Source organism: Nerophis lumbriciformis, linkage group LG12 (genome assembly GCF_033978685.3).
Source record: "Nerophis lumbriciformis linkage group LG12, RoL_Nlum_v2.1, whole genome shotgun sequence".
NCBI lineage: Eukaryota > Metazoa > Chordata > Actinopteri > Syngnathiformes > Syngnathidae > Nerophis > Nerophis lumbriciformis.
In genome coordinates, this window is record NC_084559.2 from 30,325,039 (window position 1) to 30,346,781 (window position 21,743).

At 40.7% G+C, this 21,743-nt stretch overlaps 2 protein-coding genes across 7 annotated transcripts in view; one reads left to right on the forward strand and one right to left on the reverse strand.

Moving 5' to 3' along the window:
- The window catches only part of ank1a (ankyrin 1, erythrocytic a), a 255,027-nt gene that overhangs the window by 120,416 nt on the left and 112,868 nt on the right, over positions 1–21,743 (forward strand). For all 6 annotated transcript variants that reach the window (XM_061986311.1, XM_061986310.1, XM_061986312.1 and 3 more), the window contains one exon: positions 20,124–20,225. In XM_061986311.1, coding sequence (XP_061842295.1) covers positions 20,124–20,225 — 102 coding nt within the window. The remainder of the gene's footprint in view (positions 1–20,123; positions 20,226–21,743) is intronic.
- dguok (deoxyguanosine kinase) overlaps positions 1–21,743 on the reverse strand; it is a 251,905-nt gene that overhangs the window by 68,168 nt on the left and 161,994 nt on the right. The window lies entirely within an intron of this gene.

Sequence of the window (21,743 nt, forward strand, 5' to 3'; positions counted from 1 at the left end):
AAAATAAAAAAATCCTCAGCAAAACAACCCAAGACAAAAAAGGGAAAAAAACAGCACTGACATATGTTGGTCTTCAATTAAGTCCATAGTCGCTGATGACCTGTCCCTGCTGGTTGGCTCAGCAGGAGCTCTGTGTTTTGGACCCTTAGTCTCAGTGAAGAGCTAAAAAAAAAAATAATCGTAAATTTACACAAGTAGGGAAAGTCTTTGTAGTCATGCCTATTTTGGATGTAGTATGACTGCCAAAATCTGGAAGAAGATTTAATGACATTGTACGAAGGTCCTGAGTAGTCTTGGGTTCAATCCCGGGCTCGGGATCTTTCTGTGTGGAGTTTGCATGTTCTCCCCGGACTGCGTGGGTTCCCTCCGGGTACTCCGGCTTCCTCCCACCTCCAAAGACATGCACCTGGGGATAAGTTGATTGGCAACACTAAAATTGGCCCTAGTGTGTGAATGTGAGTGTGAATCTGCGATGAGGTGGCGACTGTCCAGGGTGTACCCCGCCTTCCGCCCGATTGTAGCTGAGATAGGCTCCAGCGCCCCCCGCGACCCCAAAAGGGAATAAGCGGTAGAAAATGGATGGGGATGGATGGTTAGCACATTTTCAGGAACAACCCAGGAACCGCCAAGTCCACCATGACAATTACCGTATTTTTCGGAGTATAAGTCGCACCGGAGTATAAGTCGCACCTGCAGAAAATACATAATAAAGAAGGGAAAATACATATATAAATCGCACTGGAGCCCGGCCAAACTATGAAAAAAACTGCGATTTATAATCCGAAAAATACGGTAATTCGAGTTTATAGGTCACAAAGAAGTATGTATGTAGCACTTAAAGTGAGACTTTCAAACCTAACACTGGAGTAACTTTCACACAAGATAGTGTCGTGCCCTGGGGCTGTTTTGCTGTGGGTGGATGGATTTATAAAGAACGTGGACTACCTCCAGATTAACCTCAAATAGAGTAAAATGGCATAAATGTGGACACATTTGGGTGTTCCAACAGGATAATGATCCCAAACACACATCAAACTGGTATTGGAATTCATATAGTAGGCTGACATAACATCCTGGAATTATGTTACCAAAGCGCTGACCTCAACCATATTGAATATTTGTCAACTATGCTTTAAAATTTGTCCAAACCTGATGTAGGTGCGATTTATATTTAGGTGTGCTTTATAGACCCCAAATCGCTGGATATATTTGAACCTGTATGTATACTTCTTACCCTGTGTAGATTTGGAAAAATACAGGATGACCCCCAAAAAAAACAGAACCCATAAAAATGGTAGTAAATCTTGCAGAGGTCTAACACATTTTAAGGAATTTGCTGACTTTAAACTTCAGTCTGTGTATGATTAATACCCAATGTTTCAGGTAATGTAGTCGCTTTGCATACAATTCACTCTTTCCAAAACATGGTCCAAATGGGCTATGAAGGGAAACTTGATTGCTGCCTTCAGTTCACCAATGTGTTCTAAAACAATCCTCAAACGATCGGTGAACTGAAGGCAGCAATCACAGCAACAATTTTTGAAATCCCCCAGAGGAACGTGTGACATATAACGGTTGCCTTTGCCTTGCCATTTGGAGCACATTTTGGAAAGAACATGACATTTATTTAAATTGGCATTCACACATTGCCTGCAATTTGTCGGGCTACGCCAAAGACCGTGTGAACACCGAACACAAAACCTGCTCATCCGTCTCTCATCCACTATGATCCGACAAAAAAATTACCATGTTCAATTCTTTGTGACGTTTTGAAATGAGGCTTATTCAAAACCCCTTTCACCGTGTCAAGAACAACAGCCTCCGGGTGCCGTGGCTCAGATGGTAGAGCAGCCGTCCAGAAACTTGCGGGTTCCTGGTACAAATCCACCTTCTGCCATCCTAGTCACTGTTGTGTCCTTGGGCAAAACACTTCACCCACCTTGCCTCCACTGGTGTATAAATGTGAAGGAATGTTTGGTGGTGGTTGCCACAAATTGGAAACCATGTTTCTGTTAGTCTAACCCAGGGCAGCTGTGGCTACAAACTGTCTTAATTTCCCCTCCGGGATTAATAAAGTACTTCTGATTCTGAAATTCAGTTTACCGCAATCAACGTGGAGAGAATGAATTATGGATTATCAGTGTCACGCGCTTTGAGTCACTAGGAAAAAGGGCCATCATACTTGCCAACCCTCCTGGATTTTCCGGGAGACTCCCGAAATTCAGCGCCTCGCCCGAAAACCTCCCGGGACAAATTATCTCCCGAAAATCTCCCGAAATTCAGGCGGACCTGAGTCTGCTTTCCCACAATATAAACGGTGTGCCTGCCCAATGACGTTATAACTGTAGAATGATCGAGGGCGAGTTCTTGGTTCCTTATGTGGGTTTATTGTTAGGCAGTTTCATTAACGTCCTCCAAGCGCGGTAACAACACACAACAACAGCAGTCACGTTTTGGTCTACCGTAAAGCAGTTCGTCTCCCGTAAACAGCAATGTTGTGACACTCTTAAACAGGACAATACTGCCATTTAGTGCATTTGATGAAAGCACTTTTGTGCGTGCCACACAGCAATGCATCATCAGAGAGGGTGTTCGGCATGGTTAGAAAAATAGTGACAGAGAATAGAACAAGGATGGACAATTCAACCCTTAACTCAACAAGTATATGTGTAAATAAATGAACACTGAAATTCAAGTATTTTTTATATATATATATATATATATATATATATATATACAATAAAATAAATATATATGTATAGCTAGAATTCACTGAAAGTCAAGTATTTCTTATATATATATATATATATATGAAATACTTGACTTGGTGAATTCACTGAAAGTCAAGTATTTCTTATATATATATCTTCTTATATATATATATATTTTTATATATATATATATATATATATATATATATATATATATATATATATATATATATATATATATATATATATATGAAATACTTGACTTGGTGAATTCTAGCTGTAAATATACTCCTCCCCTCTTAGCCACGCCCCCAACCAAACCCCCACCCCCCCACCCCCCACCTCCCGAAATCGGAGGTCTCAAGGTTGGCAAGTATGAAAGGGCTATATAAATATAATCATGTTAGAACGGCTTAAGCCGGAATCGGACCCCAAAGCAGAGATGGACACAAAAATATTTTTAACAAAAAGTGCACTCACGAGGAGCGAAAAAACAAACAAAAAGCACACTAAAACAGAGTGGGAATAAACAAAAGGCGCACTCAAACGGAGTGAAGAATAAATTACACAACTCCACCAGGATGAAGCCAAAAGAGGTAAGTGTGAGCCAACGGGAGAGATGATCACAATGTAGCCAAGCGAGTGGAAACGTTCTTGGTGCAGAGTGAACCATCGTCAATAACTGGCACTGGCTGTAGCGATCAGCACGGCTTAAAAAGGCCTAATTGCTAACTACCCGCAGGTGTGAGAGAGAAAGAGGCTCCGCCCAGGACTGCCAAAGAGGCACTGCAAGAGAAGGCAGACAGGCGGCAGCAAAGCAGTGGAGGCAAACACCACGAATCCATTATTGTTTTTACTATCCGTCATAATGCTGTCCTGACACCGCCATAATCTGCCAGTCACATTTTCCTGCCGGACCTTCTCGATGTAAACATGATAACTACGCGGTGGCAGCGGAGTTAAACACGGATCAAATCTGCGTTATGGCCATATTCAAAACATGTTGAGAAAGGTTGTTTGCCATCGTTGGGATACAGTTCACGGCAATTTGAGAAACGCCACACTCTGCCATCCAAACCGGCTATTGAGAACGCCATTAAAACAACCAAGATAACTGAACATTTGGGAGATGATTGTACACAGACTGAAGTTTAAGGTCAGAAATGTTCTAGAAATTTGCTGGATCCATGTAGGATGTAATAACATTTTTATGGCTTTTCTGGGGGGGTCTATAATAAATTCAAACTGGTGCACCTGATTACTGTTTTAAAAACCATTGAAGACGTCCTGTACATTCCACCCTGGAAAAAGAACGGTTTCATATACATCAAACTTCTGACCACAACTGTATGTGCCTTAACATATTAATGTTTTCCATGAACTTTCTTGCAATGTATTAAGTCATCCCAAGGCTGCTCAGTTCATTGGCCCGTTCACCATTTCTGTCATCAGTCTCGCAGGGCATTTTCAGATAACGTCACTCCTCGGTTGCCTATGACCGTACACACACTGTGTACGTCCGCCATGCGGGTGTTGGCTGCCGTGCAGTGTGAGCTGGTGCCAGTGAGAGTTGGGGTCTAACAAGATAAAGGCGGGTGACAGGCTGAGGAAAGATAGCTGACAAAGGGTCAGTATTTATGTTGATTCCTCCCTCAGCTGGTCTCAGACCCCAGGACACAGGCCATAAAGCTACTACAGGCAGCACACGTGGGAGGCTGAAGTCCTTTATTCTGTCAACAAGGCAGACCCGAAAGTGGGTGCAAAGGGCGCGTCTGTCATGGATCTAAATCAACCGTGCCACCGAACAGAAGTGTGCCACGGTTTATTACAACTTCCCTAAGACATAACGGAGCATGATAGCCACGGGTTTGATAAGAACATATCAAAGCACATTTCTAACGTCCAACGAAGGGCAGTGCCTTCGATATCCCTTCATTCGGTCACGTTTATGAATTTTTTTTCTCCTCAGCTATATTGAACTACTGCTGACCGAAACAGGGGAGGCGTATCTCAGAGAGTTCCAGGCCGTATTAGTGGAACTCACCACAATTTGTCAAATATTTAGCAATGTTCTTCCTCTGTAGTGGAGATGTGGTTACATTTACACAGTGAGGACAGGAGATGTGTCCCATGTGATATTTTTGCCCAAGTCACGGTCCATTTGTACGTAGTCTTCTTTCTACATTGCCCCCGCGTACCCTCCCCCCCCCCCCCCCCCCCCCCCCCCCCCTACAGCATTTATCTCCCTGCATGGTTTTGGCAGCGATGTGCTTTTCCCAGCATTTAGCCAGGAGAGGGAGCGAGGAGGGGAGAGGTAGAGAAAAGAGGGCCTTTTCAACAGAGGAATGACGGACGCTTTATTAAAGGAGGTAGGGTCTTTTGAGAGGCTGGCCCCTTCATGCCCCCCCACCCCAACCGGAGTGTCTGGCCCATTGTCATGGGGAGGTGGTAGCGGCCCCCCCGCTAAGCGCTTTGTCACTGTAAGTCACCTCACAGACTGAAACAGATCTGCGACTAAAAAAAAACCAAAAAAAACTATTTTGCACATTTTCTATTTTGGGGTAGCCTGGTCCGTGAAAAATGATTGTGCGGCTGTCACAAAACATACAGGCGACGCAGAGATGGGCGTGACATGTGGGGAAGACAGGACAAGAGAAGGGAGGGATAAGTGGAGGTGACAGTGCAACTAAGTCGGAATGGTAGAAGGGTATGTGAGGTGGAGAGTCCAGTAGGTAGAGGATGCAGGAGAGGGTCGGCAAAACTCAAAAGCGCGGGCTAAAAAAAAATTGACCGAAGTATTTGGAATCAAGGATGTAGTTTGCAGAATTGACGTGAGTGCGGGGTGCCCACTGGTTTTTGGCTGCTAGTAAAATGTGCGTCTTTAGATACAGGCGACATTCCTGCAGAGATAAACCCCTGGGCCCCTTCACCCCCCACCCTACCCCTTGTCTCTCCACCCACCACGGCCGGGTCCTGCTCGCTCAAGTGTGTGCATCTGTGCGTGTGTGTGTGTGTGCGCCCGTGTTTACGTCGGACGGGGGGTCGACGCGCCCTGCACGGTTGGCACTCGCAGGGGCGCAGCTGGGAAGTCATCTTCCAATTTGGGAGAACGTAAGAAAGACAGCGCAGGGCCATCAGGCATGCCAGTCAAGATCGTCACTTGCGGAGTGAGTACTGCTCTTTTACTTTTCTTCACTTTTCTTAGGTCCGTCTACCTTTGGCAAGGTCTTAGATATGTGTCGTGTTTTTCGATGGCTACCGAAATTCTGATATTTGCTTTCATCTTTTAAAATTACCTTTCATGCATTCAAATGTTGACCTTTTTGAGGCTGTCCTACTACTGGGGTCATCCTCATTCTAAACCTACATAAGGAAAACAAACTATGCCAGGATGCAAACAATGTATCTGCAAGAGTTTAAACTTCCACTTTTTCATGTTTTTTTTTTTTTTTTTTGGTGGAAAGGTCATACAAAAGATAATGGCCATATTTTATCTATGTTCATCTGGAATTAAATACATTTGCAATATAGGAAGGAGCAAGATTGCTCTGGATTATCTATGCAAATTTGGTGTATGTGTGCGTCGAAGATTAGTCAAAGTGTGTCTGTTTTTTCTCTTAATCTTGTTTTTGACTTCACTTGACTCCCAAAGTTTGGTGTTCCAATTGTATGATGTCAACCAGGATTAGCTGTGGTAAGTAAACTGGAGGTCAAAACTCCTCAGTTGGTTGATGAATTAATTCCATTCAGAGTAACATTAGTGAAGACTTTGAATGCGTGCGTTATAATCCAGAGATCCAACAGAGCTACACACACTGAGCCTTGTTTACATGCAAGTCTTTAAAAGTACAGGGGTAAGTCTTCAACTCCTTCATTTAAAGACGGGGAATGCACAGTAGTTACAATTAAGTGCATACTAAGTCCTTATCTAGAATGACCAGATGACACGATCCATTAGATAATACTGACGACTCAAGCTTTGAACTTCATTGTGTACATAAACAAAATCGTTGAGTAATGCACACACCAGCACACACATGAAGCACACACTTTGAATGCGTGCGTTATAATCCAGATCAATCAATCAATGTTTATTTATATAGCCCTAAATCACAAGTGTCTCAAAGGGCTGATGTATTCAATATAATTTTGTTCAGAATATTTTGAAAGCACATATACCAGGTAAAAATAGGTAGACTACCAAAGAGGAATGTTTTTTTTTTACATGGACTAAAAATGTTTTTAAAATATGATAATAATTGTAATAATAATAGTTTTTTTTGTTGTTGTTTTTTTTGTTTTTTTTTTAAGAAAAAAATTACGGACTAAAAACACTTTTCAGTACAGTATTAAGCAAAAGCTAATTTTCACCCATGATTTATCTTGCAATAAAGAGCTTTAAAGCAATTTACTTAGCTGGTACCGTATTTTTCAGAGTATAAGTCGCACCAGAGTATAAATCGCACCTGCCGAAAATGCATAATAAAGAAGGAAAAAAACATATATAAGTCGCATTTTTGGGGGAAATTTATTTGATAAAACCCAACAGCAAGAATAGACATTTGAAAGGCAATTTAAAATAAATAAAGAATAGTGAACAACAGGCTGAATAAGTGTACGTTATATGAGGCATAAATAACCAACTGAGAACGTGCCTGGTATGTTAACGTAACATATTATGGTAAGAGTCATTCAAATAACTATAACATATAGAACATGCTATACGTTTACCAAACAATCTCACTCCTGATCGCTAAATCCCATGAAATCTTATACGTCTAGTCTCTTACGTGAATAAGCTAAATAATATTATTTGATATTTTACGATAATGTGTTAATAATTTCACACATAAGTCGCTCCTGAGTATAAGTCGCACCCCCGGCCAAACTATGAAAAAAACTACGACTTATAGTCTGAAAAATACGGTATGTGCATTACTCAACGATTTTGTTCATGTACACAATGAAGCTCAAAGTACTAAAAGTACATGGGTAAGTCTTCAACTCCTTCATTTATTATTTCTGGGTCGAACTATGAATTGCGGTCAATTTAATTTGGAATTTTTTTTTATATGTCTCTCCAGTTCATTGTATTCAATATCATTTTGTTCAGAAGATTTTGAAAGCACTTATAGCAGGTAAAAATAGGTGGACTACCAAAGAGGAATGTTTTTTTGACATGGTCTAAAAAAAAGAAAAAATATGATAATAATTGTCATAATAGTATTTTTTTTAGAATTTTTTTTTTTTTTTTAAAGAAAAAAATGACGGACTAAAAACATTTTTCAGTATTATCCTGAAGTAGAGCATATTCATCATGCTAAATCCTCTGTATTTCAGTCCAGTATTAATAAAGCAATTTTTCACCCATGATTTATCTTGCAATAAAGAGCTTTAAAGTAATTTACCTAGCTGGTGTGAGCATTACTCAACTATTTTGTTTTTGTACACAATGAAGCTCAAAGCTTGAGTCCTCAGTCTTATCTAATGGATCGTGTCATCTGGTCATTCTAGATAAGGACTTAGTATGCACTTAATTGTAACTACTGTGCACAAGGTGTTCACCATATCTCCTTTGAACACTTTGGCTTCAACCCTTTTTTGACATCCCTCCCTATCGATGTCAAGACCCATGACAATCTCATACATGAGCACAGCGGCTGCAGCACGGCCTAATATAATGAGCTGACCAATGAGAAAGGATTAAAGGGAGACTTGGAGTGTGCGAAAGTAAAAAGTAGGGCTGAAGAAGATGCTTTGACGTCTATGAAGAACAGGTTTTACATACAGACAGCATGTTGAGTTTAGCGTCGTAACGGCTTCTCTCAATTTCCGTAAATGTGCCCAATGCCGAAAAGGTCCCACGGGTCTTCATCTGACTGAGTCAACACTTACTCCGTTTCTGTATCCGGCACCAGCCCGCTGCCTCCTCACCCTGTGGGAGACAACTGCAGAGATGGTGGCTAAAGGGGAAAGGCCTAAGAAAGAAAATCAATTTGTTGAGCAATTGCAAGTCAGCAGAAAAGGATGATGAAACAGCTGTTTAAGTATACTCTGCAGGAATTTCCAATTCCGCTGCTCAGTGTTCCTGTAAATGGTATAGAATGCCTGTGATCACACTCCTAGGAGTACATTTGGACGTCATTTATCAGGCAAAATTGGGGACATTATAGAGAGGTGGTGGTATTTATACATTTGTACTTTAAATTTAAGAGGTCCTATTATGCAAAACCGACTTTTCGTACCTGCTGGTTCCTGCAGGATCCCCATAAGTCCTGAACATTTGAAATCAAATTGGCTTGTAGAAGGGCTACGGCTCCCAATTAAAACTGCCAACAAAACGGCACATTCCAATAGGACAGCCGTAAAGCGACTTGAAGATAATCGGTAAAACATCATCTATGCAAAATTTGGACCAAAGAACCAACATAACACGCTATGTAGACCATAAGGAGTGTTTTAGATGTAGAAAATAATACAACCCCTTTAAATATGTCTGACATTAGGCCAGTGATTCTCCATCTAGTGGTATGCCAAAGAATCAGAACACACAGTGTTACCGTTCAAACTGTGTGTAATGTTACCGTGGCATAAAATATTAAATATACCTGTTAAATAGAACATTTCCCTTGTTTTTAATGAATATTTAGACCTACTACGCTACTGTATTTTATGGTGGTCATTATGATTGTACTTGTAAGTGTTTTCTGAAGTGGTACTTGGTGAAAAAAGTTGGAAAACCACTGCATGAGCCGATAAATTCCTGCTGTTTTATCTGTTTTAAAATAGGTTGGTTATTTTTTGCTAAACAGCATCAAATCCTGTTTGTTTGGCAGCTAACAATTGTTTTAATAATCAATTGATTAGTTTGTTCGATTAATCGAGCAATCCTCGCATTGAGTAACCTCTGTGTGTTTTAGGGGGAAAAGTTGAATTAAAAAATATTTTTTCTACTTGCCATAATCTTCATTCTTTTATCCTAATAAATGCTTATCATCAGCATTAAAATTGCACTTTAACATGTGTGCATTACTTTTCTACTTGAATTGCTAGTTGTGGCGCTATTTGGCAGTATTCTTTTCCCACTTGACAGTCTGTGGAAGAGCTACAGGACTTGGCTTTTGGTTGCATTTGTAACAAAGTCCTGGTTTAATTCCTGGCTTCATTTCCCCCGACAGAAGCCAGCGTGTGCAAACCGTTAGGAAGGAGACGTGGCCTAAACCAACAATCTCCAAGATGAATCTAGCAAGTCATATAACAGTCATAGGTTTTAGAACAGCTCATTGCATTTAAAATAGACTCGCTGGGGTTGATTGCTTTGGTGTGCAGCAATTGTCCCCTGCTCTGAAAACACTTTCCTGACTCTGGCCTTAAAGACCTCATCTTCCAGAGTCTAGCTTTAAATGTTTAGGCATATAATTAAAAAAATGTGGTATGGCAGTTTCTCATTACCACTGTTTGAGGTGATTTTGTCTGCTGATCATGGCAACATATTTACAACTAATCAGGCTTATAAAACACAACTAGACTGGTTAATATAAATAATTTTGGTAACACTTTTGTATGGGGAACATATTCACCATTAATTAGTTGCGTATTAAAGTAACAAAGACTTAATTTAGAGTTATTTGGACACTAGGGGAAGATATAAGGGTTAGGGTTAGGGTAAGGGTAAGGGTTAGGGTTACTAATAACCAATAATTCTGAGGTTATTGAGGGAGCACTTTTAGTTAATGGCTTACTGGTTGTATAATAAGGCCATGCAGAATAAGGCATTAATAAGTACTTAATAATGACTAATTAAGAGCCAATATGTCACTAATTTTCATATTAATAAGCAACTAATTAATGGTGAATATGTGTTCCCCATACTAAAGTGTTACCATCATTTTATTTCTGCTGAATGACATGTGCATTTTCTCAATGCTATTGTAAGCATGCTGATTCTTCAGATTTAAGGATGTGTTGATCTCAGTCATGTCTCCATGTTCATCGCAGAAAACTGAGCTTCCAAACACTGCAGTCCACCACTGAGAGGGTGATGTCATTATGTCTGCTGCAGCACCAGCTGAGCAGAAAGAAAAGTGGTTGTTTGGACTGGTAGGGGGTTCACAACAGTGGATCATTGTTGTAAATGATTTTACCTTGTAGTTTTGCATTCTATTTGGCCGGTATTAGACAACCGTAGACCACTGTGCAACACCGCTCATGTTAATGGCGGAGCCGGAAAGCAGCTTATTGTATTCTTCCGACAAACCGAATGATTAATTGGCTCACTCATCCCTGCTCAGACCCAGAGCCTGAAGCGTGTCCTTTCCCTGGGAATAATCAGCGGGCAACGCATTCATCTAAATTATGTCCCGGCAAACGTAGCGAAGGACTGCGAGTTCCGAAGCATTTAATGGGCGTTGTATGTTATTTTAATACTGACATGCATCGCATGTTTATTTCTGAGGCAGCTGGGCTCGGGCGGGGTTGATGCGTCCTTATCATAATGCACACTCACTCCTTGACGCAAGCAGATACACAAAAATGTCTCACCTCAATGAGAGTGCATTTGCTGTTAACATGTTATCATTCAGCTTGGTGGACTGTGGTGGGAGGCCTCCATGGGGGCGGGGGGGTCTCCAGGGTGTCGCCATGGTGGATGTGTGTCTGCATCAGCTGTGTTAGCTCCCTCAGTGATGACAGGATGTTTCTGGTGTCTCCATGGCACTTGAAAAACATTCCACACAACAAACTACCCTTTTGTTGTCTTTTGCAGCGCATTTGTAACTTAAAGGGGAGCTGCACTTTTTGGGGGGGGATTTTGCCTATCGTTCACAATCATGATAACATAACGACGGATGTCCTTTTTTTTAATGCATTCTAACTCGTAAATAAACGTAAATAAAAGTATGCTCATAATGGGAGGTCCTCTATTCCAAACATAAAAACCCAATAAAAAAAACATCCAAAAAGCGCTAACAATACCTCATTTACATTTAGTGACTAATATTACCCAAGTATTAGTGATATTGTTATTATAAGCTCTAACGCAGACAAACTATTTATAGCGGCACTGTAATCACAAGTGAACCACTGCCAATGTTGACATCAATCAATCAATCAATCTTTATTATATAGCCCTAAATCACAAAAGTCTCAAAGGGCTGCACAAGCCCCAACGACATCCTCGGTACAGAGCCCACATAAGGGACGTCGATGTGAATGACTATGAGAAACCTTGGAGAGGACCGCATATGTGGGTAACTCCCCCTCTCTAGGGGAGACCGAAAGCAATGGATGTCGAGTGACATAATATTGTGAAAGAACAGTCCTTAGTGGATCTAACATAGTAGTGAGAGTCCAGTCCATAGTGGGGCCAGCAGGAGACCAGCAAGAGACCCGGAGACGGGTCAGCAGCGCAGAGATGTCCCCAACCGATGCACAGGCGAGCGGTCCACCCCGGGTCCCAACTCTGGACAGCCAGCACTTCATCCATGGTCACCGGAACCGGAGTAACCCGGCGAGGAGGCAGAGGAGAAAAGAAAAGAAACGGCAGATCAACTGGTCTAAAAAGGGGGGTCTATTTAAAGGCTAGAGTATACAAATGAGTTTTAAGATGGGACTTAAATGCTTCTACTGAGGTAGCATCTCTAACTGTTACCGGGAGGGCATTCCATAGTACTGGAGCTCAAATAGAAAATGCTCTATAGTCCGCAGACTTTTTTTGGGCTCTGGGAATCACTAATAAGCCGGAGTTCTTTGAACGCAGGTTTCTTGCCGGGACATATGGTACAATACAATCGGCAAGATAGGATGGAGCTAGACCGTGTAGTATTTTATACGTAAGTAGTAAAACCTTAAAGTCGCATCTTAAGTGCACAGGAAGCCAGTGCAGGTGAGCCAGTATAGGCGTAATATGATTAAAAATTTCTTGTTCTTGTCAAAAGTCTAGCAGCCGCATTTTGTACCAACTGTAATCTTTTAATGCTAGACATAGGGAGACCCGAAAATAATACGTTACAGTAATCGAGACGAGACGTAACGAACGAATGAATAATAATCTCAGCGTCGCTAGTGGAACCTCATTTCCTTGCTTGTCAAGCTTTATTCGAGATCATAAATAATGCCTCTCACCTGGAAAGTAGAAGGATAAAGATGTATTCCGACAAGTTGGTATATTTTGACAGCCAATTTAGACCCTGGAATGGCGATAACGACACGAAACGACGTTTGGTTCCACCCCCCTTTTGTTCGCGAGTATTATGAGTCATTCTTTATCTAAATGGGAATATATGAATATCCTAGAAGTTGACATTCTAATGACAGCAGACATTGTACAGTAAGTGGTGTTGTATTATGTTTGTTGGGATCTTATTAGACTTAGACTTAGACTTAGACAAACTTTAATGATCCACAAGTGACATTGTTCCAACAAGGGGAATTGTTCTTAGTTATAAAGTCTGCAGTGAGTAATTATCAGTGATGTTGTTAAACACAAGCGAACGTCGTAATTATTTTTCTTAATTAATGTGCCGCGTATGCTTAAAATGAGCAAAATACGTTAATATCAAATGTTATTATGAATGGGTGGATGGATTAGGGTGGTCAAAAAAACCAACCTACCCTTCTGTTGTCTTTTGCAGTGCATTTGTGACTTAAAGGGGAGCTGCACTTTTTTAATATTTTTATTTTGTTTATCGTTCACAATCATTATGAAAGACATAACGACGGAAGTCCTTTTTTTTAAATGCATTCTGACTCGTAAATAAAAGTACGCTCATTATGGGCGGTCCTCTATTCCACACATTAAACCCAATAAAAAAAAAAAACATCCAAAAAGTGCTAACAATACTCCATTTCCTTTTAGTGATTAATATTACCCAAGTATTAGTGATACTGTTATTACAAGCTCTAACGCAGACAAACTATTTATAGCGGCGCTGTAATCACAAGCTTATGTGCCAATGTTGACATCATCGATTGATCAGCTGCTTCTTCATTTCCTTGCTCGTCAAGCTTCATTCGAGATCATAAATAATGCTTCTCACCTGGATAGTAGAAGGATGAAGATGTATTCCGACAAGTCAGTACATTTTGACAGCCAATTTAGACCTGGAATGGCGATAACGACACGAAACGACGTTTTCATCGCGAGGATTATGAGTCATTTGTTATCTAAATGGGAATATATGAATATCCTAGAAGTGGCCATTCTAATGACAGCAGACATTGTACAGTAAGTGGTGTTGTATTATGTTTGTTGGCTCTTATAAAGTCTGCAGTGAGTTATAATCAGTGATGTTGTTAAAAACAAGCGAACGTCGTAATTCGTTTTTTTAATTAACGTGCCGCGTATGCTTAAAATGAGCAAAATAGGTAAATATCAAATGTTATTATGAATGGGTGGATGGATTAGGGTGGTCAAAAAAACCACGCTACCCTTCTGTTGTCTTTTACAGTGCATTTGTGACTTAAAGGGGAGCTGCAGCACTTTTTAATTTTTTTTATTTTGTCTATCGTTCACAATCATTATGAAAGACATAACGACAAAAGTCCTTTTTTTTAATGCATTCTGACTCGTAAATAAAAGTATGCTCATAATGGGAGGTCCTCTATTCCACACATTAAACCCAATAAAAAAAAAACATCCAAAAAGTGCTAACAATACTCCATTTACATTTAGTGACTAATATTACCCAAGTATTAGTGATATTGTTATTATAAGCTCTAACGCAGACAAACTATTTATAGCGGCGCTGTAATCACAAGCTTACTGTATGTGCCATTGTTGACATCATCGATTGATCAGCTGCTTCTTCATTTCCTTGCTCGTCAAGCTTCATTCGAGATCATAAATAATGCTTCTCACCTGGATAGTAGAAGGATGAAGATGTATTCCGACAAGTCAGTACATTTCGACAGCTAATTTAGACCCTGGAATGGCGATAACAACAAGAAAAGACGTTTTCATCGCGAGGATTATGAGTCATTTGTCATCTAAATGGGAATATATGAATATCCTAGCAGTCGTCATCCTAATGACAGCAGACATTGTACAGTAAGTGGTGTTGTATTATGTTTGTTGGCTCTTATAAAGTCTACAGTGAGTAATAATTAGTGATGTTGTTAAAAACAAGCGAACGTCATAATGAGTTTTTTAAATTAATGTGCCGTGTATTGAGCAACATACGTAAAGATCAACTGTTATTATGAATGGGTGGATGGATTAGGGTGGTCAAAAATAGCAAGTTAACGAATGTGATTAATCACAAAAAGTAATCACAATATTTGTGTACATACGCAGATTAATCACTTAATTTATTTTGACTGCACATGCTCCTTAACCTCAAACATGGATGGTTACCTTAAAGACATGAGGGTTGCTATACTACAGCGCTTTTTAATTACTTTCTGTTAGGCACCCCCCCAGGAAGAAGAAAACATCTTGCGCCCCCACCCTCATTCTCTGCAGTAATGTGCAGATCGATACTGAAATATCGATACCAAAGATACCAAATTGTTATATTCTAATATTGATTCTAAAATCAAGGTAGAACTGGGTACCAGGGGTTATTGTGTGTGCCTCACAATAAGAAGGTCGTGGGTTCGATCACCGGGCGTGGGGTCTTTCTGTGTGTAGTCTCCATGTTTTCCCGTGACTTTGCGGTTTCCCTCCGGGTACTCTGGCTTCCTCCCACCTCCAAAGACATGCAGCTGGGGATAGGTTGACTGGCAACACTAAATCTGCGAATGAATGTGAGTGTGAATGTTGTCTGTCTATCTGTGTTGGCCCTGCGATGAGGTGGCGACTTGTCCAGGGCCACCTGGACTTTAAATCTTATAGAAAAAGATTTAAAGTGCATCAATTTGCCTGAAATTTGAAAAATGGTATCCCTAAACTATAAAAAAAAATGTTGACAGGCTTGAACCATTTCTTAGTGGAAAAATAAAAATAAGTAAACTCAATAAATAATGATACATTTAAGTTGATCAGCAGTATTAACTCAGGAGCACAATGTATAAATCCCCTTAACCTTCAAAACAAAAATAAAACAATTTTTGCTGATTTTTGTATTTATTTTTTTAAATCTCAAAGTGAGCAAATCAGGATCAATGGATACAATGAGCACATTTCTTAGTGCACAGTTTTCTGAAGCAGGGTTTGAAGCTTGATACTGCATGATACTGATAAAGCACCCTGGCATCGCAACCCCACTATTTGAGGAGGACTGCTGTGTAGAGGTGGCGACTTGTCCAGGGTATACCCCACCTTCCGCCCGAATGCAGCTGAGATAGACTCCAGAACCCCCCGCGACCCCAAAAGGGACAAGCGGTAGGAAATGGATGGATGGATGGTATACAGTCAGTGATCAGGTCAATGCTTGTACGCTAGTGCAAAGATTAGTGAGGAGACTCTGACTGTTGTGTTTGTTCACTGGCAAATAAACCCTGCTTGGATTTAAGATAATTCTCTTTGGAAACTGAACGCACTTTCAAGTAACCTAATCTAACCTCGATCAATCAATCAAAGTTTACATGTACAGCCCTTAATCACAAATGTTTCAAAGGGCTGAACAAGCCACAATGACATCCTCGGCTCAGATCCCACATCAGGGCAAGAAAAAACTCAACCCAAAGGGGACAAGGAGAAACCTTGGGTGGGGGTACCCCCACCCCCTTGGGTGACCGGTGCAATGCCAAGTGGATACAGTTAATAATGTGAGAGTCCAGTCCATAGTGGGGCCAGCAGGGGATCCTCTTGCATGTAGACACGTTGGGGCACAGAGACGTCACCAACTGATTTATTTTAGAGCAGTGGTTCATCCCGGGTCCCAACTTGGAACAGCTAGCGAATCCTCTGTGGAAGCTGGTAACCTCTCCACACAGTAGAGTGGGGCAGAGCAGAAACGAGAGACGGCAGATCAACTGGTCTAAAAAGGGGCCTATGTAAAGGCTGGGGTGTATAAGTTAGTTTTAAGAAGGGACTTAAATGCCTCTACTGAGGTAGCATCTCTATCTGTTACCAGGAGGGCATTCCACAGTACTGGAGCCCAAATAGAAAACGCTCTATAGCTCGCAGACTCTTTTTGGGCTCTGGGAATCACTAATAAGCCGGAGTTCTTTGATCGCAGATTTACAATCAGTAAGATAGGATGGAGCTTGACCCTTTAGTATTTTATACGTGAGTAGTAAAACCTTAAAGTCACAACTTAAGTGCACAGGAAGTCATTGCAGATGAGCCAGTATAGGCGTAATATGATCAATGTGACTTAGTAACCTAATATACATAAATGTGGTACATTTAACTTAGACTTAGACTGAGACTTCCTTTTATTGTCATTCAAATTTGAACTTTACATTACAGATAAGAATGCAATTTCGTTGCATTAGCTCGTTGTAGTGCAGGATAAAAGAGCAATAAGGTGCAGATATAAATAAATAGATTACTGTACAGATAAATATATTGCACTTTTGCATATGCATCCACGTTTATGGATGTATGTTATATTGTCTTTATATTCCAGCGAGTTAATCCGATTTTTGGGGAGAAATTGAGGGGATTACTATGATGCGTTCAAGAGTCTTATGGCCTGAAGGAAGAAGCTGTTACAGAACCTGGAGGTTCTGCTACGGAGGCTGCAGAACCTCTTTCTAGAGTCCAGCAGTGAAAACAGTCCTTGGTGGGGGTGGGAGGTGTCTCTGCAGATTTTCTGAGCCCTGGTCAGGCAGTGGCTTTTTGCGCTCTCCTGGATTGTCATCCAAATTCATAAATATGATTAATGTGGTTTAAAAAGATCATTTGACAAGACTAATTATGATGAATGAGAGTCACCCAAACATGTTTTGTGGGTCTCACGAGTGTGCAGGATGCAGCCTTTATATTTGGGCCTGTGCAAAGGGAATTTATTGTCTGTGTTCCATGTTATTTATTGTGTCTTGCATTGACAAGAACACACAGGATTAAAAGGACTACTTAGGGTATTTGTTGTGGTCTCAAGTCTACTGTGTCTGCTATCTTGAATGAGAGGACAGTGGCTTGCTGAAAAAGGATCCCTTAGCAAACAGACACTCGTGCAACCAGTCTAGTTACAAAACACTTGTGTTTTTCTAAGAGATCGAAATATGCTTAGAATGAGCGGACATTTGTCAGAGAGTGACTGACACAGGCAAGTGGCTCAGCAGGGTCAGTGTACTCACACAAAAGACAGCGATTTATGTCACTCTTAAAGCTTTACACTGAACTCATCTGGTAAGAGAAAGTGTTGGTATGTATTTTGTCAAGAACAAGGAGCGCATTGTATCGCCAATTAAGCCGAGGAGTGTTTTAGCTGGAAGCAGCTTTTCCTTTTCGAGTTCCTCTTTCTTCTACGATCGCACCAACCTTTTTTCTTTAGTGACCTCTCTCTTTGCACAGTGCTTCGCCATTAGAGTCATGCTGAGGCTATGTTGTGTCGTTAGTTGCTATGCCTCTGCTGCAGGCATGTGGATCCTTTGAGTTTGTTTTTGTTTTTTTCCCAACTCCCTGTCAAAAGAAGACCAACAAGCACAAACAATAGAGCCTAAGGTACTGTCATGAAGTTTGTGTGTGATGTAGCATTTACTTTCAGTTGCTGAATATTTCTGTATGTGGATGGTGAAGATGAAGAGGAGGCGGCCGCTTAGCCAGAGAGGAGATTATGCAAATGAGATGAGAAGGTGCAGAGTTTGCCGCAGTCAAATTTGTCCCTGTGACGCTTCTGCTGCATGAGTGATCGTGTTCGAGCGGCGCCCCCACCTGCCTTGGCGAGGCATGATGCTCAGACATGTCTTCTTTATTAATTTTTTTTAATTTTTTTATTATTAAATCAACATAAAAAAACACAAGATACACTTACAGTTAGTGCACCAACCCAAAAACCCTCCCTAGCCCTCCCTCACACTCATTCACACTCATTCTCACTCATTCACACAAAAGGGTTGTTTCCTTCTGTTATTAATATTCTGGTTCCTACAATATATATCAATACAGTCTGCAAGGGATACAGTCCGTGAAGCACACAGGATTGTGTGTGCTGCTGGTCCACTAATAGTACTAACCTTTAACAGTTAGTTTTACTCATTTTCAATAAAGGCCTACTGAAACCCACTACTACCGACCACGCAGTCTGATAGTTTATACATCAATGATGAAATCTTAACATTGCAACACATGCCAATACGGCCGGGTTAGCTTACTAAAGTGCAATTTTAAATTTCGCGCAAAATATCCTGCTGAAAACGTCTCGGTATGATGACGCCAGCACGTAACGTCACGGATTGTCGAGGACATTTTGGGACAGCATGGTGGCCAGCTATTAAGTCGTCTGTTTTCATCACAAAATTCCACAGTATTCTGGACATCTGTGTTGGTGAATCTTTTGCAATTTGTTCAATGAACAATTGAGACAGCAAAGAAGAAAGTGGGAAGCGGTGTATTTCGGGCGGCTGCAGCAACACAAACACAGCCGGTGTTTCATTGTTTACATTCCCGAAAAATGACAGTCAAGCTTTACCATTGGCCTGTGGAGAACTGGGACAACAGAGACTCTTACCAGAAGGACTTTGAGTTCGATGCGCAGACACGGTACCGTGAGTACACATGCAGCTGCGGCTTCCAAACATTTGATCGCTTGCCCGTACGTGCGTGCTGCTATGTGCATGTCACGTACGTAACTTTGGGGAAATATATGTGCTGTATGAACTTTGGGGAGGTGAACGGTACTTTGGGCTGTGGGATTGAGTGTGTTGTGCAGGTGTTTGAGTTGTATTGGCGGGTTATATGGACGGGAGAGGGGAGGTGTTTGTTATGCGGGATTAATTTGTGGCATAATAAATATAAGCCTGGTTGTGTTGTGGCTAATAGAGTATATATATGTCTTGTGTTTATTTACTGTTTTAGTCATTCCCAGCTGAATATCAGGTCCCACCCGCCTCTCACAGCATCTTCCCTATCTGAATCGCTCCCACTGCCCTCTAGTCCTTCACTCTCACTTTCCTCATCCACGAATCTTTCATCCTCGCTCAAATAAATGGGGAAATCGTCGCTTTCTCGGTCCGAATCGCTCTCGCTGCTGGCCAAAGACACAAAATTTGAATTTATTTATTTTTTGTCAAAATAACTGGTTTGTACGACCTTCCATTGGGGTACCAACCACCTATGGCTTTAGGTCACCTGGATAAACACTTTTCTTTGTGCAGATGGGTTTTTTTCACTGCACACTGCAAAAAAATCTGAAGTGAGGAGTGAAATGAGTGGAAAGCTAAAGGATCGTCCTTCCGGTACTTAAAGTAATCCACTTGTCTTTCTCCCTCTGTTTTCCTCTCTATTCCTCTTCTTTGTGTCTTTTACTTTCTCTCATTCCCCCGTGTCCTCCCTTTCTTTCCTTTTGTGCGGTGTGTTTGCAGGCAGATGCTGGCAACAGTTTTCTCAGAGCGGCCCGTTCCGGCAACTTGGACAAGGCTCTTGAACACCTTAAGAATGGCCTTGATATAAATACAGCCAATCAGGTGAGAGAGGCACAGGAACTCCCAAGTTTTCATGATTTGGACTGCACTGCAAATTGTACTGTAGACGAGCATATGATGTCCAACTCCTTTGCATTCACTGCCAATGTATTTTGGATCGATATGTCGGCGTGCATGATGTGACAGAGTTATGGATGTGTGCTCGTGCACATGCATGGTCCCACTGTCAGGTAAAGCTCACAGGGTCTCCAGGGAAAGTAATACATGGGCAAAAGGGTGTCGTCTTTGCTCCATCTCTTCCACCCTGTGTCCTCTACTTGCTTGTAATAGCCATCGGATTGCTGCCCTCAAGCACTTGACACTGGACCAAAAAAAGGAAAGTGTGTGTGTGAGGTTGCTTGAGCACAGTACTTAGTGGCGTTAAGTCCTCAACGTCATGGCTATCTTACTGCAATAAGTCTAATATCTTCACTCGGGGCTCAAAACAGAACCCTCTTAACAATTTCACTTCTCACTAATAATGGCTCATATCTCCACCGTGATGAGGTGAGACACCCAATGGAATAAAGCTATAACTACGCTAAATATATAAACCGCTATGTTAAAATTCCTGTAGAATGTAGACACTGTATCTTCGGCACACAATAGAAGGATATTATTGTCATATATTTTATCATATTCATTTTAATGTAATTTTAATCGATATTAATAAGGATTGTTGCTGGCTTAATGATTTGATACTGATTGTTTTGTTCAATTGCCTTCAAATCTTGTTTTATTATTTTAATAGTCCATGTATACAGAGGGGCTGAAAAGCTGGCATACGGACTGAGTTTGTTTCTCTTTAAAACTTTCATTGTTCAAATAATAATAATGAGTCATAATTAATTTTGTTATAAATTATTTGCTTAATCAAGGCTCTAATTACTTCACATCAAATATTCCACCTATAAAATATTTTTTGGGCAAAATATAAAATATTTTGCTATATGGGCAAACATGATAAATATATATATATATATATATATATATATATATATATATATATATATATATATATATATATATATATATATATATATAATCAATGGACAGATCGAAAGTTGATCTAGAGATTTAAGTGTTGAAAGTTTTTTATATATATATATATATATATATATATATATATATATATATATATATATATATATACATACACACATAGTAGGGATGTCCCGATCCGATATTTGGATCGGATCGGCCGCCGATATTTGCAAAAAAATGCGTATCGGCAAGGCATGGGAAAATGCCGATCCAGATCCAGTTTAAAAAAAAACTCCGGTCCGTGTTTTCCAACGCACTTATTTAAATAATACATTCCACTTTTCTGGTGCTCCGTAATTTCCGTTCCGCATTTTACAGCACACCTTCAACACATCCACAATTCTCACGCAGTTGCTTTTAGCTGCTGGCATTGCACTACAGGCTCTTCTCACTCTTTCCTGTGTCTCCCTCTTACAGACAGCGAGCGCACCTTCTTACACACGTCACATACTGTCACGTCATACGTCATATACGTAT